Source organism: Triplophysa dalaica, chromosome 6 (genome assembly GCF_015846415.1).
Source record: "Triplophysa dalaica isolate WHDGS20190420 chromosome 6, ASM1584641v1, whole genome shotgun sequence".
NCBI classification, from domain to species: Eukaryota; Metazoa; Chordata; class Actinopteri; order Cypriniformes; family Nemacheilidae; genus Triplophysa; species Triplophysa dalaica.
In genome coordinates, this window is record NC_079547.1 from 7,192,737 (window position 1) to 7,210,982 (window position 18,246).

General features: G+C 41.7%; 1 protein-coding gene across 2 annotated transcripts in view; it reads left to right on the plus strand.

Annotated features, from left to right (window-relative positions):
• Positions 1–18,246, plus strand: part of iqca1 (IQ motif containing with AAA domain 1) — a 38,225-nt gene that overhangs the window by 13,039 nt on the left and 6,940 nt on the right. For both annotated transcript variants that reach the window (XM_056751601.1, XM_056751602.1), the window contains exons 10-14: positions 5,753–5,859; positions 6,239–6,337; positions 8,548–8,612; positions 9,000–9,082; positions 10,178–10,285. In XM_056751601.1, coding sequence (XP_056607579.1) covers positions 5,753–5,859; positions 6,239–6,337; positions 8,548–8,612; positions 9,000–9,082; positions 10,178–10,285 — 462 coding nt within the window. The remainder of the gene's footprint in view (positions 1–5,752; positions 5,860–6,238; positions 6,338–8,547; positions 8,613–8,999; positions 9,083–10,177; positions 10,286–18,246) is intronic.

The following is an 18,246-nucleotide window of genomic DNA, read 5'->3' on the forward strand; positions in this document are numbered from 1 at the left end:
AGTGTTGAAGATTCCGAGATAATAAAGTAATTAATTAAGGGATGGTTAAGCATTAATGATGAACAACTGATGTTAACAAACACAACCAATGAAGAAATGAGAAACAAATGTAAGAAACACACCTGACATCCAACCATAACAGTAGGTGAAATCAACTGAAGATAAAGAATACATTAATTCTGTCAAGATCTGAGTAAACAACAAACAGGATTAACAGATTAAACTTCAGGTTCCTTTCGAACACTAAGTTTCTTTCCATGTTTAGGATCACCATTAAAATAGGTTGGATGTTGTGAGAGAATTCTTCTGTAGATCTTGGAGCACAAAAAGAGAGAGGCATCAAGCTTTTGAACTCAATTATTCTAGGAAAAACACATATTTATGTAGTGCACAATAAGAGACCTGTTATAACCAAATAAATTATAGAAACTATATGGCAGACACATCTTTATATAGTGTTACGACTGTCAATGAGAGAACCCAAATGCAGGCAGCAATGCAGAAAAAACAAAACTTTAATCACAACAAACAAAAACCCACGATGGGGAAAAGAACAAGAATATACTAAATACAAAACTAATAAAACGAAAACTTCTCACAAGGGAGACAAAACAGGTGAGGTAGATGAATCAAAATAAATATCAAACTGTCACGGTTCTGCCTATCATTGTTGGATAATTATTGGTCTGGAGGCAGAACCAAAACAGAATTCCCTGTTTTATGTGGGGAGAGACGTTTTTGGCCTTGTGGCTTTCCATACTCTCCCCGAGTCTCGTCTGTTCCTGCCCTTTCGGTCTCGTTAGCTTTCCCTTAGTGTTTGATCTGTGTCACCTGGTCCCTACCAATTATCCTGTGTTTGTTCCCCTTGAAATAGTCCTCATGTTTCATTGTCCTGTGCTTGTTCGTTGTGTGCATTTTGTACCGTGTTCCCAGTCTTGTCTTGCCTTGCCTTGCCTCTATACGGTATTTGCCTTGTCTACCTTATTGTGACGTTGTCTCGAGTTTTGTTTTAGTTAAGGTTTTGCCCTCTCATGGGAAGTCTTGTTTTAGTTGATTATCGTATTATTTAGCCCTGTTCTTGTTTCCTCCTTGTGGGTGTTTGTTTTGACCTTTTTGTCATTAATTAGACCTGTTTAACCCTTCATCCGTACTTGCCTGCATTTGGGTTCTTCTCCCCTTGAAATTCATAACATCAAACAATAAATATGTACTTGACAAGGAAACATGGCAGGGTAATCCAATAAGGAATCCGCAAGGTGAGTTATAACACGGACACCATACAGAGCAAATAAGCACAGAACAGAAAACACAAGGACATAATATAGGGAGACATACAAAGGATAATTAACAAGGGACATGTGTAGGTAATGATACACTGAAGGGAAGAAACGAGAGAGGCGGGGCCATAGACGAGACAGGGGAGGGTATATGGAACGCCCAAAGGGTCAAAATGCCTCTCTCCACATTAAACAAGGGATCCTGCTATGATTCTGCCAAAAAAAATCAAAAAGACATGACATGATGAGGCAGAATCATGACAATATAGTGCACAAAAAGACACCTGTTACAACCAAATAAGGTATAAAAACTGGACCGAAATCTGTAGGGGCAGTTTATAAGCTAACAAACAACATGGCAAAGAATGTTGCCCCCTTCTCTATATGGTCTTGCATAAAATCGAGTATATTTATTTGTGTGGGGAACTAAAACCTAACCAATGTTTATTTTTTCTGTCAATGGATTAGATGTTGATGTTTAATTGGTCAAAATATGATGTTAATGTTAGGTGGTCAGTGTTTGTTTTAGCTGGACATTTAACTCTTTCAGCGCCATTGACGAGTTATCTCGTCATTTAAAAAAAAACGGTTGCCCGCTAAAGACAAGTGTTTTACAATCAGTGTTTGTACTGTTGTACAGCAGGTGAATAAATTGTTTTATTTGGACGCACACAGACATCAAGAATCAGGGTATGAATCTCTATGGTGACAATAAACCAAAAGTTTCATGCTGCAATGCATGTTGGGTACCGCCATAGTGACAAAAACTCAGCATGCATCATGTATAAATTATCACTGTTGATGACTCTAGGAGAGGTGTTGATGTCTCTTCTTCAGCGGCAGTAGTTTTTCATTTTCTGCACTGTCATTTGTTTAATAGAATTTTGTCTTTTTACAGTTTTGCAATACCTGTGCCAAAGTCAATAATCCAAAGAAAATGATGAATTTACATTATGATGTTCATTCGTAAATATTACAAGCAAAAAGCGTTTTTTGTGAGTGCATTTCTTTAGCTATGTTTAAGTGTTTATCATAAAACACTACTACATTTGATTAAAACATGGCTTTAAAACGTAAATGTGCTAAGACTCCAACTAAAGCAAACACTGACCACCATTATGTGAAACATGAAACAATGAAACATCAATCCCAATTCTCAACAATGACTTCTGTGGATGTCTGACAGAAATAATCTGGTTAGTAATAAGTGACGCTGTAATGCTGTTTGTAGAGTGGTTAACTCAAATCTTGAAATATTTATTTATCTTAGTTGGTTTAATCTAAAGTTGTGACTAGATGTCAATTTTAGTTCTTGTTTATCTCATTCTTTCAATGATTCTGCTTGTTAACAGCAGGTGTTTGTCTTTGATGCTTAACCATCTCTTAATTATTAACTTAATTATCTCATTATATGTAATACTACACCAGTGTTACTTTAACACTCTGTAGAGTGGGACCATATACACTCTGAGCAGTGGTGATTTAACACTGGCCATTTTGTTGTGAAGATATTTGGAAGAATCCTTGTAACCAGTTCTGGGGCACCATTGACTACCATACTTGAGTGTGAGGAAATGAAGCCAGAATTATTGTGTGAACTGTATCTTTGAGTGATGACTAATAATAATGCTTAATACAATGATTATTGTTGTCCACTGTAGTGTAACTGTAATACTATGTAGTAATTTCACTTGGGAAACAATTTATCGAATCAACATACAGTAACCTTAGGGTTTACATTTTATCCATTGTGTTTTTTTGGGAATAATGGAATGATCTTGGTATTGCTTGTCCTCAACTTAGCCATGAGTAGCAATAAATGTAATGAATAACAGTAAGAGTATTAGTTCAGTGCAGTATAGGTTGAGCTTAATACAATGGAATTACAGTCCAAAACAACAGTGATATCATTCGACACACTAGAACTTCTATTGAGCTATGAGTCTGTTTACTATAATATTGTTACACTCAAAATACTGCAATTGTTGTTTTGTAGAGGTAATTTTATGTATATATGCAGTAAAATAAATACCTGTTTTACAAGCAAGTGAGAGGATCTCAAAACATCATGCAATATGCATTTATGTAAAAATGTGTTTGTGTAAATGTATGTCTAAGCGAAAATGTGTGTGGGGGGGTTGGGGGGAGGGGTACATGTACAAATGCCTTTTTGAGTGGAATAATGTGCAGCAAAGGAGCAGCTGTAACCTTGCAGGAAGCAATTATATGCCCAGTCAAAGCCGCTTAATTCTTTTCATTATGATTTTCCTCTAAATGTCACCTTGCTCAGTCCATGGAGCAAAGGGTTACATTCCTCAGAAACGAAGCTTAAACATATAATGAAAAGCAGAGATCAGAGCTTATACCTCCCAAATATTTGACGTGGGTGAGTAAGCGTGATCGCCATCTCACTTTGTGTTGCTTGTATTCATTAACTAAACTGTTATCATCAGTGTTGACCTAAAGTAGGTAACAAAGAGGTCTGTCTTAACTATATTATTTTGCATCTATCCAGAACTGACAAGCACTTTTATGTCACTGTAAATAGAATGATCGGCCATTCAGACATCCTCAAAATTGTACATATCATATAATATGTTTAGCACGCAGTGCAGCCCACTTAAATCCATGTCTTACATCCTGCCTTCGAGACAGCTAATTAGAGCCGAGGGTCTTTGCTATACAAGGCAATCGGCAACACACAATGTTTTATCAGCTGTCTGCAATTGAAATACAATCACATTGTGGGTTTATTTTGTTGTAATGAGGCGGAAAGGTGAGCACCACATTTACCCAGAATCAAGCGATAGCCAGCATGAACCCCAGAGCGACAGGCTGTCTTGGGAAACTCACCCGCACTGTACTTTAAGAACGACTTACAAAGAGGTTACGGAAGTGATTTGTACTCATTCAGGGTAAAATTGAGCCTGTTCGAGCTTGTCTAGTGTTTGTTTCCTGCATCTCGGCGTCACAGCGCACTTACTAGATGTGACGGATGGATTTCATTTTGGCCTCTTGGCAGTAAGGAGCCATGTTAAGGAAGTGTCTGTTGGAACAACACAGACTGGAACAACCCAAGTTGGCAGACAAAGTGGAGCTCTGCGTCTACACACTGACCAGCATACAAATCTTCACAAATGTTACAATGCCTATATCATAAAGTCAGCAGGCCGCTGTGGAGCCCGGTGAAGTAGATACAGCTGAGCACCCTCCAGCCTTGAAGTGTTTTTTCACTCAAGCTCCATATGGTGGGTGGCAAATGTGCTGTATACACACCACGTTCAATCGGAGCAGATGTGTGTGGCCGCCCAGCTCCCACAAAACCCTCTCACAGTGGTTACCAGCTCACAAGAAATGTACAAATTGTGCTCCCTGTCTATTCATCCACAGTAGCGGCTGTTCTCTCTTTTGTGCTGTGTGGGCTTGGAACACCATCAGAGGTCTCCGGGGCCAATAAAGCAGGTTTAAAAAGGTGACCCCTAGCAGTTGTGTGTTTTCAAGAAAGTTTGGTGAATTTTGTCTTTAAACAAACAGGTCAGACTGTGTGAATGCATCCCTCTGAAGGGCTGAGGCAATTATGTGGATCGTATTGCCCAGGGATGTTTTGAAAATGGGACTTTGAAAAGGAGGCTTTGTGGAGGACAGTTTGACCTCTGACCTTAGACCAGGCTCTCATTTCAAAGTTGGATGCTTATTTTTAGGTTCCACCAGAGTGAGTTTTACCATCAGTGCCCTATGACCAATGGGTGAACTTGACAGAGCTGGTTTTAAGATGTAATTGTTAGTTAAAAAGATGTACTTGTGGTTTTAAGACATCATACTGTCACATTAGCTAAGGCTGTGTTTATTTCTTTAACCCTCTGTTGTGTAACTGGGTAATAGAGCACAGCCCTTTTCCATTTTCCGTAACTGGGTTCCATTCCCAGGGAACGCACAAACCTTGTAAGTTACTTTGAATAAAACATCTGCCAAATGCTTTAATAACAAAATTATGTGCTATGCAAATAATCGATACAGAGAGAAAAGAACAACAACTTCAAACTCATTGTGAGGTCAGGCCCTGTCATTCATCCGTGTTCCAGTTCCGAATATCCCTGGCACACTGCCTCTAGTCGGGACAGGAAGTGGGTGTAAATGGACTTCCTGTCAGGATGTGGCGCGTGAGAGCGCAGCACGGAGGACAATCAGCTACAGCGTTCTCACCCAGACCACAGCACCTGTGCTTCCTCTACACTCCACACTCAGGAGCTACGATTGAGACCCACCAGACCTCTCTCAGAATTGTTTCCTCCTTTACACACAGCGCTGACTGATGTTGTCCTGGCTCTGCTTTGATGCTTTGTGTCCAACTAGAGCATTTTGTCTGCTGATTTAGATGAATGGATTTTCTGTTGTGCTACGTATTTTAGTAAATGACCATTCCCTGTGGTATGATCATATCAGCACTGTTGGTGTAATGTGATTTATCGTTGCAGAGGTTTGGCATAACCGGGATGAAAAACAGAACTTCCTTCAGCGTTTCGATGCTCAGTTGGTGCGAGAGGAGAAGAGATTGGAGGTTGAAGAGGAGCTCAGAGTGCAGGTGGGAGGAAGAGAAATCCATACTCATGTTGACTTGGATCTTGAAACACGTTTTAATAGATTATTTATTGACTATTGTCTATGAGAATGATAAACATTGTCCTAAAGCCTCACCATAACATCAACCCTAATCTCAACCTTAAAATCTGAACAGTTGATCAAAACGTTATCCAGGAACATGTCATACTTGGTAGTATCACATTTACCTTGCATCACATTTCCCAAACAACATAACAGTCTATTAAAACACACAATACTCATTTGTTCGTTCTTTACGTCAAAACACTTTGAGTTTAGTCTCCCCATCGGTCTATCGCATCACACCACATTTTTCATTCTCTCTTCCTCTGTTTTTATATCTGTTTCACTGTTTATCTTAGGTGGATGAATTAATGAGGCAGGAACTAAAGAACCTCAAGCTGGTCGTAGACAGGGATAAGGGGAAGAAAAAGAAAAAAGGAAAGAAAAGCAGTAAAAAGGTAAATGCCAGACATGGAAATCTCCTTTGAGATAAAACCTTAACTCTTTTTAAATGCCCTGCATGAGTGACAGTGCACAGGTGGTTCCTGATGCTGCTGAGGTTATGGATGGTGTCCATAAAGCCCTGCATTGTATCTCTTGAAGGTCTGGATCGAGTCAGATCTCGAGATGTTCTCGGCCCCCTGTTTATTCACCACGTGTGAGGGGCCCTTGGGTCATACAGTGATCTGCCCTCAGGAGCAGGAATGTGGGCTGGATAGAGAATTAGTTAAGACGTCCTGCCCTCGTCAGCTTGTGTTTTGATAGGCCCCTTTCTAACCACCTTCTCTACCACAGCACACACACATTGGGCAACATATGACCAAGCAGACTGAGAAACGAAAGTCTGGGTAAAATTGTCAAAATATTTATAAAAACTAAAATAAAAGCAAAGATTGGTGGATAGATTATGTTCTGTAGATCAATATGTAGAGCATTACATAAGCATTGTGTTTAAACTTTTCCCTGAAACCCGGAACTCATGCTGAAAAAAACCCTGGATAAAACTTTGGATAAACTGTCTGCCAAATGCATCAATGTATAAACCGTATATACAGTACCTATAAATATATAGATATACTTTTTTTTCTGCAATTAGTCGCTATTGTGTCATCTCCAAAACACAAAATAGTTAGAAGTCTCATCGCGTGCCTACACAAGCACTAGATTCCTCCACGTATTTTGCACCCTGCTTGAGTTGTGTTACGGTGTGAGATTTTGACAGCTAAAATGGTCACAGACGCTGTCTGTCTGACGTGTGTAATTTATACACAAAGATGTTTTATCATTCATCATCCTGCAAATGCAGGCACACACAAACCCCTTTTAGCTCTGCAAGCGTGGGACTGAATTCCAGTTACGCCAATTCACCTCACCAAGTTTGCGCATTGAACTCGCTGGAATTTTGAAACGGATTCAGTTATTTTTTTCCAGCCACCCAATTTGGGCACTGCAAACTGAAATGTATTATGTAATAGGGAGGGTTTGTTTTTGAGGAGAACACACAACACACCCAAACTGAGCTAATATTAGCAGGAATTCAATAAGTTAGGATGTCTGTTACAGGGAAATCAATGTTTTTCTTGGAAAAAGCTGTTTCCATTAGCTGGGTGTTTTCCCATTTTACATAGAGAACAGTTTCGAGATTCTCCATTACAAATGTTTTGGGAAAACACAGTGTTCTCTGGCCTTTAGTCAGGTGGTTTCAGAAAAAAACAAAGGCTGTTGATGAAATATTTTGAAGCTTTGTTATTGTATCTTTTGATGAGACAATGCAGCATCATGAACAAAATATCTGGCTGCCGGAGCTGATGTTCTGGTTCATGTGTGGTTTGGAAAAGCCCTGAATAATTATCAAGTCTTCAGCAGGATGCATGGTTGTCCTGATAACACACCTATACAAGATAGTAAGGACAAAACCCACATGCAAACCCTCAGTGACTATAGGGACAGTAATTTGTTTGTATTGTCAAGAGACCAGATGTTAAAGTTCATAGTTTTCATTTTGTTGTAAGCACATTTGTTACATTGTATGCTTTTGGCGTGTACTTCTTTATCCAAAGAGACTTAAAGCGCATTCAACCCGTTCTATACATTGTTTGTCAGTATAAGTGTTTCATGGGGTTTGAACCCATAAACCTTACACAATGCTCTACCACCTGAGGTGCAGGAATCATCAAATGGAATCAAAAGGTTTAAGGGTTTAGTTCCTTAAAGAAATTTGACATTTACTTACCCTCATATGATAATTAACAATTTTACTGTAAAATATTTAAATATTGTGTTGTTGCCAAAACTCATCATCTTAGAAAACAATACAAAGCCACATAAATGTCTAGTACTATTTTGAGTCACAATTTACTGTTTTGAAGCCACCCAAACTCCTAGTCACGAAATCATTTCCTTGTGTTGCAAAGAAAGTGATACTGGTTTGGATCAACATGATAATGAGGTAACCATGACGTAATTTGTATGATTTGAAAACTCTTTTAATACGTTGAAAGAGAGAAAGAGAGATTAGTATTTAGACTAATTTCCATCTCTTCTAATAGGAACCAGAAATTAATATTCTGCTTTGACAAAATATTTATCTGCCCTTGTCCATTGTCATTATATTCTTCTCAAACCAAAAACAGATTTTCTAAGCTATTGTACCTCTTCATGCTTTTAGAAGAAGAAGAAAGGAAGGAAGACTGGAAAAAAGAAGAAAAAAGAGAAAGATCTAACAGCTGACAGGTTTGAGAAAATGGGTTGATTATTATGTTTATCTTATTAGAATATTTTTATACAGTTTCATCATTGATGAAGAAGTGTGTGTTTTGGCCCCTGCCACTGTTAGAAATAGATAGAATAATTTCCTGGGCTTAGTGTGGTAAAGGTTACGACGGTTCTGTAATATGGAAATTATAGTTCTGGAAAGTGCTCCAACATTGTGAGTGTCAGGGTTTGGAGCTCAGGGGTTGACTGGCTGACTTCCATGTGGAGCGTAAGATTCCATGCTTGGCTTTAAACACTGCGATGTAATTGACGATTGTGTTAGGTAAACAACATGACTGATCAGTTTATTCATTATTTGTAATGCTCTGTTTTTGTGTCTCTCAAACTATCTGTTTGCCTCTTTAGGACAATAGAATCCCTGTATAAGGAACTTGTTCTAGAAGGAATCATAATCAGACCGATGAATGTCAAGTTATCAGACTACATAGGTAAATTACAAACGAGGGTCATTCCTGGAACAACTCTCTGTTTGTTTCATTTCTTTCTTTGTTAGCAGTTATTTCCTAACAAGCGGCAAAGAACAGATCTTGGATTGACACAAGAACTCGAAGGCCCAGTAAAAATCCATTCTCTCTCTGTTGCTTGGCAGAGTCTAATGTCACATGAAAGCAGAGCCATTTGTCCCAGTCAATGGGTGCTGTTACACTTATATGCTCCAAACAGCCTTTAAATGTATTTAGTAAACTTCTCAGTACTCTGGCTGATAATGCTTAGAATAAAAATGGACAGCTCAAGTGCCAAATGTCCACATTTAAAGAGCCATAGCTTTGGTGTGAACATTTACATTGACATTTAGCTGACACTCTTATTCACTCTCACTGCATAAAACTGGTTTCAGAAGCCCAAGGTTTCAGAAGCCCAAGGATACAGACTGGTTTTAACGGCAAACATTATTTGATCACATACACGTGTTATCCCTGAATCATGCCCTCATGCATCTTATGACTCATCGTCACTTGTCCAACTGCACTTCATAGCAACTGCATCATGTTGCTCTCCAATAGCACGAAATACAAACAGAAATCAATCCTCACTTGATCTTTCTCTGTTACAAAAAAATGATTGGTTACAGAGAAATACAAGGTTAAACATAGCCCAATCAGGTCAGATTTAGTTTAGTAATAGTAGTTTAGTAAAAAGATTTAATAAAATAAAACTTGCTTTTTTACTATTGCATAGTATTGCATTGAGAATGTTTATTTTCTTATTTCCTTTTAATATTTTCCAGTGATTCCTGATGTACTTGTAATTTTTTAACCTTGGAGTCTGCAATTAGTCAAGTATTTGTTTCTGTTTATTCCGATCTTTCAAGAACCGGGTGTGCCGTTTAAAACATAGAAACCACATTGGTTCCTACATGTCGGAACAACTTTATCACTCATGAACATTGTTTTTAACTTTCCTTGGAAACAAGAGTCATAACAATTGGCACGATGTTGTTGTGGCAAGCAGCCAACGATGATGTGTGTCGTGTCATTTTTCTAAAACACCATTTGTACCTAAATCAGTATTTGTCTCTCCAGGCGAGTACAGTTACCTGGGGACTACCCTGCGGCAGGCAGACATTGAGCCCATGCCATCACTCTCTGACATCAGACAGCTCATTGCACTTTATGGCGTCCTGCCTCTGGGTGAGTCTCAACAGCTATGATTTACTAGATTGGCCAAACATTGTAGTCCACTCTGATTCTGAGTCATCATACAAACTCAATAAAATGGCTCACACACTGGTATTCTGACATAGCCAGAGCTGTGACTGCAGTTAATGTGATTTGACTGACATGTAAAGCGAATATTCACAGTTGTTTTCCATGTTAGGGGTGGAGTTAAAAAAACATATACTACGATTAAACAGTAGATCCTCTCTCCAAACAATTGTTCAGAAAACATGGAAAATAGCTGAATATATTAAGACTAAAAATACAGTATTTCCTGAGGTTGCCTAAAAGAAGTTTATCCAAGCGTGGTATTAATATACTTATTTACTTACTGCTTGTATGTAGTTCTCAAAAATATACAAAAAAATACTCTCAAATACACTTCTGTATTTGAGTCAAACTGAAAAGTATATTTGATCTATACTTGTACTCAATAATTTGATGGAAGCATACTTATAAGTATAATGAAGTATTCAAATTGTACTTGGCTTGTAGTTTTATTTTATTCTATATTTATTTTTTAATAGTTTTACATACTGTTTTATAAATGAACATGTTCTAGTTTATATAACAATAAAATATATTATATGAATGATGAACAATTAGTAACCTGTAATATATTAAGTTCACTCAAAGAACACTTACAAGGATACTTGCAGTAAAGAAAACTACTAAACAATAAGTGAACTACAGTATACTTCAAAGATTACTTTCATATACTCCAAGTATTGAAGTAGTAAACTGTACGAGTAAGTCACTATATCTGTAAGAAAACTTGTGTAGTTGCAGTACAAAAAAAGACTGTTGTAGTTGTGTACTCAAAGTTCACAGTTACACTTGAAGCAATCTTAAAAGTATAGGGTATTTTAATGTTCCCTTTCTGTCGGTCTCTCGACGTTGTGTCGAGAACGACAGATGGGGTTCGCCCTTGAGAACCAATCAACTCTGACTACTATAGAAAAGGCCAATGAAATTTGGCGAATGAAATTTGCATGCCGGGCTCCGCCCCCGGATATCCGGTATAAAACGAAGCCGACATGCAGCATTCACTTACCTTTTGTTCTTCAGAGCCTTCGCTCATGACTACGAACAGAACGAATTCAATGAATTCCTCTTCTTCTACATTGCCGGATCTATGACGTGTTGCAGCGGATCATCCTTACCTGCAGCGACCTTCCCCTGGGCGTCTCGGCGATTCCGGAGGTGTTAGAGATTTTTTCTAAAAAAGTCCTTTTCAGGACTGACTGAGCAATCTCCAGTGCGGCATGTCCCGCTGTTCTCTTGGGTGCGGCACCCTCATCGAGGAGGGGGATGGACACGATCGCTGCGTTAGGCTGAAGCAGCGTTCGTTGACACATCTGCCCACACTGCGGCTACCTCCTTGGGGGAATCGGCCACGCCTACCGTCCAAAGCGTGTAGGACTTCGGCATCACTGGTGTCGAAGCCTTACACTGCCGCGGGCCAGGCTGCCTCCTCTCTCTATGCCATGGCAATCCTGCAGGTCTGCCAGGCCAGGGCGTGGAGAGAGCTCCACGAGGGTAAGGCCGACCCGGGTATGATGCAGGATCTCCGTGCCGCCACAGACAGCGCTCTACGGGCGACTAAGGTGGCGGCGCGGGCCCTGGGTCGGACGATGTCCACGGTAGTGGTCCAGGAGAGACACCCCTGAAGCAGAGGTCGAGGGGGAAACCTCCACACCGTCAACAACCTTATTCCGAGAAGGGGCACTGACGCGAAGACCCAAGGGAGAAAATCATCGGGCCCGAACCCTCACAGCCACGGCTCTGATCGGTCGGTACGGGACGATTCCTGCCTCGTCACTAAAGCCGGGCCCTTTTCAGGGCTTGGCGCCCACTTACTCGCAGAGTTTTCTGTTCTCCCCGGGTGTACTTGCAGCCTATCGCACACTACACTGGACTGTGCACGGCGAACCGACCTCACACCCTGGCGAGGCGTGAGGTCGTACACATACGACGGCTGTCACCACTCTCAAACCGACAGTGCGTGCCATCCCTCCAATTTCATTGGCCTTTTCTATAGAAGTCAGAGTTGATTGGTTCTCAAGGGCAAACCCCATCTGTCGTTCTCGACACAACGTCTCGTTCCCTCCATCAGGGAACTGAGGTTACATACGTAACCAAGACGTACTCAAAAATGGGGGCAAATTTATTCCGTAGTTACGGTGGCCGCTAGGTGTCACTGCGCTGCAACAGAAGAAAACACATGCAAACACAAGCAAATTCAGAAAGCATCTTCATTAGTTTGGCGACACGTGCCCTGCAAATACGCGAAACACAAACAAACACGGAAACGCGCTGCAAATTCTCGCAACACAAACAAACACAGAAACGCGCTGCAAACTGGACAGACGACAACGGAAGTGTGAGCCACATTGAAGGTAATTGCTTTATAACTTTATTTTAACTTTCATAACGTACGTCCGTAGGATATTATTAGCCTGTCGATTTGAACAGTTTAACAAAAACGATGAGACGTAGTAGCTGCTCGACTTACTTAAATAAGTGTCACTATAAAAAAGTTTAAAGGTTTAAAAAAATGATTAAAAACGTATTCTAGTCGACATAGTCAATGTGGCTGACAACTCCACTAACGAATTTGAACAGTCAAAATGAAGCGCGTCCCAATCGGGTGCATCAGTTTTTGGGGTCCCCCGGAAACACTTCCGTTGTAGTCTGTCCAGTTTGCAGCGCGTTTCTGTGTTTGTTTGTGTTGCAAGAATTTGCAGCGCGTTTCTGTGTTTGTTTGTGTTGCGAGTATATGCAGCGCGTTTCTGTGTTTGTTTGTGTTTCGAGTATTTGCAGGGCACGTGTCGCCAAACTAATGAAGATGCTTTCTGAATTTGCTTGTGTTTGCATGTACATCAATAGCAGATATGCATCAAATGGTTAGAAAACAAATTGTGGCTTGACTATTGGTGTGCTATCTTGCGCTGAGACTAGCATACTACTAGCATCACTGTAATGAAGTATATGCTCTGCTGGTTTACGTCAATAAACACCAGTTATCACTCTTGAACCTCAATAGAACTTGAGAGTAGCTCACATCAATTTTTCAGGAGCAGCATGATTAGAGAAACACACAATGTGTGTATCAGTGTGTGTAGAATAGAGCACTACCTGTCTGCCTCTCTGAACTGTACTTGACCCTATTAAGCAGCTTTGGGTCTTTTGTAACAGAGCAATGCCTGGTGTCCTGTATCACTTTATCAAAACCCACATTCACTCTTTCTACCCGTTTACTAACCCAACTCGGGCTCAGCAGGATCAACAGAGGGATCAGGCCAGATCATACAGTGCACACACTGCCCTGGTGGGCTGTAACCTTAACAACCCATTGCAGGGAGATCAGACTCCCCCTCTGTGATTCGTGCCCCTAGGCGGAAAAGGGTTACCACATGAACAGAGTTCAGTGCTAAAACAAAGACACATCAGTCAGCGGCAGGAAAACAATCACACGGCTACGTCTCTGAAGATCCCTGTGGAATGAGACAGTGTGATGTCTCTCTAGAGGTCTGTCATCACAGCTCACACAGAACTTAGGACAGAAGCTTTGCGTGTATGCTGAAAGCAAGCCGTGCAAAAATAGATCTTATTATAATCAACAATCCTCTCTACATTGTATTTTTTTAAAGTATTAGCTTCACTAGAAAGATCTTGTTTTTGATGGCTTTTAATGCCAGTGTTGCTAGACCGTCTAATTCAAACCGTCTCTTAAGCAGTGTGTTGCTCTCAAAGGTCTTCAGATATTATTTCAGAAGGGTTGTCACTTGATCTCTGTTAGATTTGGGTTCTGTAGCAAATTTAACTGTGAACCACAGATTCAGACCAGCATCAAGCTATCACTAACCAAATCGAAAATGTAACAGTGAAAGATCTTAGATGTGTTTTTAGATGGGACGAGTGCAACCCTCAGGTGTTTCTCTTAATTCTCACAGAAGAGATCAAGTCTGGCTGGATCATCCCGCTTGATTTGATTTTCTAACCGGCCCCAATATATGTACATAAACACTGACACTCCCATCATTATACTTTGAAGACTAAACCTGAGGCATATCAAAGCTGGCAGCAGTTTAAAAGGACAGTGCTTAAATTTTTAAGTATGTTTAGAGAAATACCATGTTTTCAATGGGGTTGTAAAATAATGAACAAAACACTAGACAGCAGTACAGTTCCCTTTTCTGTTGGTCTCTCGACATTGTGCCGTAAATCCAGCAGTCGATAACCTCTAGTCAGGAAGATAACGTTTAGCATAATAAATGCCTCATACGGTTCATCAGCACAAAACCTGAATGAATGGGCACACCATGTTCTTTTTATACCAGTATATATTGGCGGAGATTGGCATGTAGATGCTATTCGTCAAGTTCATTGGTCTTTTGAAATTTACGATCAAAGATGATAGGTTCTCAAGTTCATTCTGTCTCGACACAACGTCTGGTTCCCTCCATCAGGGAACAGAGGTTACAGTCGTAACTGAGACGATTCGCACAATGTCACTTATTGTGCTGGTCTGTGGAAAGGTTTTTGAATGATAAACACCACAGATATTTTGAGGTCAAGTGCACTTCCTTCATACACAATTGCCCTTTTAAGAGTGCTGTTGGGAGAGATTAGGAAGTGTAATTCTATTCTAAATAATCATATTCAACACTACAATACTGTTCGGATGCTTTCCATCCGCGTACTTAGACTACAGTAGGCACTGCAATCCATTCTCAGTCCATAATATCTAGAAAGCTGAATGTTTGTTTAGTCTTACTGTAAACATTTTTAAACCAGAAAGTAGTTTTTGACATTTGTTTTGACTGGCATTAAGTCTTAAAAAGACCTCGTGTTGGGTCGAAACGGGATGAACCCAGCTGTTAAAATGTTTATGTATGACTCAATAATGGGTTAAAAAAGGACTGCATTTTGGGTTGAAAAAAGCCAGTTTATGTTCATATGTGTTAGAAAAATGACAGAGAAGGTATCATGTTAATCTGGTTGGGTTGTAAATTAACCTATGCTGGGTTTGAACCCCAAATGCTGGGTTGTTGAACACATTGTTGAGTCAAATATCACGATTTCTGTGTCACTTTTTGACCCAATGATGGGTTGAAAAAACAGCACTTTGGCAGGTGCCCCCAGTCAATTTTCTGTTAATATCGCCCCCTGCTGCTTAAAGGTCCTAAAGGCTATTCCCATAGCTCAGGAATGAAATGGACTTTTATCCATAGAATGATCTATGATGCATTCAACACTCCATGATCAATGTATGCGTTCCCTGGGAACTAAACCCATGACCTTACTAGCACGCTCATTTAGTTGAGCTACAGGACAGTCGTGTTCTTTATGTCTGTTTCTTATCTAAAGGAGGGCTGCACATGCTTCATTTCAGTTTAGGTTCCCTGAAGGAATATGTTGTGCGGTAATAGTGAAAACTATTGCATAATGCAGGCGGTGAGGTTGACCCATATGTGTTGTGTGTAGATTGACGCATTCCATGAGAACATAGACGTGATATTGGGCAGCACCTGTCACGAAAAAACTCCCGTCTGGGCAGATATGTCTGTGTGTGAGTGTGTGGCCGGATGCTTGCGCGTGCAGTGATGGACGTATGTTTGTGTGCCCTTCTGTTTGTGTGGTCTCACAGTCATGCCAGCCCGTTGCTTCCTGAGCTCTGTCCAGTTGGAGGCCTTTTATCAAGGCATCCATGAGAGGGAACTCTCACCACCTGTGTGTCAGCCACAGAGAGCTGTTAAACCATTGTTTCTTTATTACGGAGCACCATTAGCCAGAGCAATCAACCTTTGTGCTGACATCTGACTTCCCAATCAAATGAGTTTGGAGTTTGTTGGGTAGATTTTTGCAATGCACCCTGTCTTTCAATATAGGTTAATGATTGTGTGGAGTTTTTTAACATCTGGGGCCTGCTTTTATGTATTTGTGGAAATGGACCATAATTCAAGCAAATAACAAGAAAGAATTAAAAGCCACATGAATGGTCATCAGAATAGCCAAACGGTACTGTAGTAGAGTAGGCGGGGCGAGACCGTGGTTCGAGTCCGGTGAGTAATTGTGAATTAGCGCCAGCTGGGCGCACACCGGCCTCGAATCACGTAGGAGATGGGAGCATATAAAAGGAACGAGCGACCAGACCGTCGAAGAGAGAGGACCGGGCCCGAACTTATGTTATGTTTGTATTTATATTATGTTTTGTTCGCCGGCGGTCGTCCGTGAGGGGCCGCCGGCTGTTATATTACTTTATTAAATGTTTAAATGTTTGCCGGTTCCCGACTCCTTCCTTCCCTTTTATTGACTTGTTACATTGGTGCCGAAACCCGGGAGGAAGGAGAGACATGCTGTCGGAGAGTCCTCGCCGCCGAGTGGCCTCGCGGTGCCGGAGAGTTCGGGCAGCGCGGACGAAGGGCGTCCGCCAGTGGCTGCCCGAAGCGGTGGCTCTGGGAAACGGAAGTGCACAGTGCGGCCACCGTCAAACCTTCGGTGGAACGGCGACCTTTGCTGCCGCGCCCCTGGGTCGAGGTGGGGTGGCTGTCGTCCAAGCGGGAGCGGGGGAGTTGCCGCCGTCCGCCAGAGGCCGGAGCCTGCGTCCGTCACCCGAGGGGGAGGAGCAGGGGGCGGAAGCGCCGAGTGCGGCCACCGCCCGCCAGAGGCCGGAGCCTGCGTCCGTCCGCCCAAGGGGGCGGAGCAGGGGACGGGGAACCCGCCCCGACTCCCAGATTAAGGAGGAGCCACCGCCGGCCGCCAGGGGGCGGACGGTCGAGCCGTCCACCGAAGCCCCAGGGCCACCGCAAGGCACCGCTAAAGAGAACTCTGGCTGGTTGAGGAACAAGCGGCAGCATGTCAGGGAACCGGACTATAATTTTTTTTTTCCTCTCTCCCCTCTCTCTTTCCGGTCGCTCCGAGGGCTCCCGTCTCCGTTGTCTCGTCTCGTCGCTGCATACCCCCACCCACCCCCCCCGAAGGAGGGGGAGGGAGCTTGCATAGTCGCGGGGGTACCCCCGGCCTGTGAGGGGTGATTGGGGTATGTAGTAGAGTAGGCGGGGCGAGACCGTGGTTCGAGTCCGGTGAGTAATTGTGAATTAGCGCCAGCTGGGCGCACACCGGCCTCGAATCACGTAGGAGATGGGAGCATATAAAAGGAACGAGCGACCGGACCGTCGAAGAGAGAGGACCGGGCCCGAACTTATGTTATGTTTGTATTTATATTATGTTTTGTTCGCCGGCGGTCGTCCTTGAGGGGCCGCCGGCTGTTATATTACTTTATTAAATGTTTAAATGTTTGCCGGTTCCCGCCTCCTTCCTTCCCTTTTATTGAGATTTGTTACAGGTACATTTGTGACAAAAACTATTTAAACGGCACAGGCTTCAGAAATCTTAACTTTGAATCTCATTGGCTATCACGGTCGGAAGACACGAAAGAACCAATGCGAGTCCAAGTTGAGATTCGTAGATCCTCCACGTGACCATTTTGTGTGTATCCAGTGTATTATTAAACGGGTCATTTGACTTGGCTAAAATTAATATTATTGTTTTCTTTAGATGTAATACGATGTGTATACATGATTTAAGGTTAGAAAACGCTATATTTTCCACATACCGTGCATGTTTGTATCACCTCTTTGCTCCGCCTCTCTGAAACGCGCTTATATTTCACAAAATTCATCGCTCTGAAAAGCGAGGTGTGCTATGATTGGCCAGGTCACTAGTGCGTAGTGATTGGTCGAATACTGGAAATGTAACGCTGTTGATGGTACAATGAGATTTACAAGACCGCCCACATTAGTTGCGTGTAGATTTGGGCGGTTTTAGTCAAATCACTCCACGAGCTGACGTCAAGTTGTGGGGGTGTGGTTACACGAGGCGTTTCAGGATCTCTGGGTGAGCAATCGCTTCTAGGAGAACTACATATT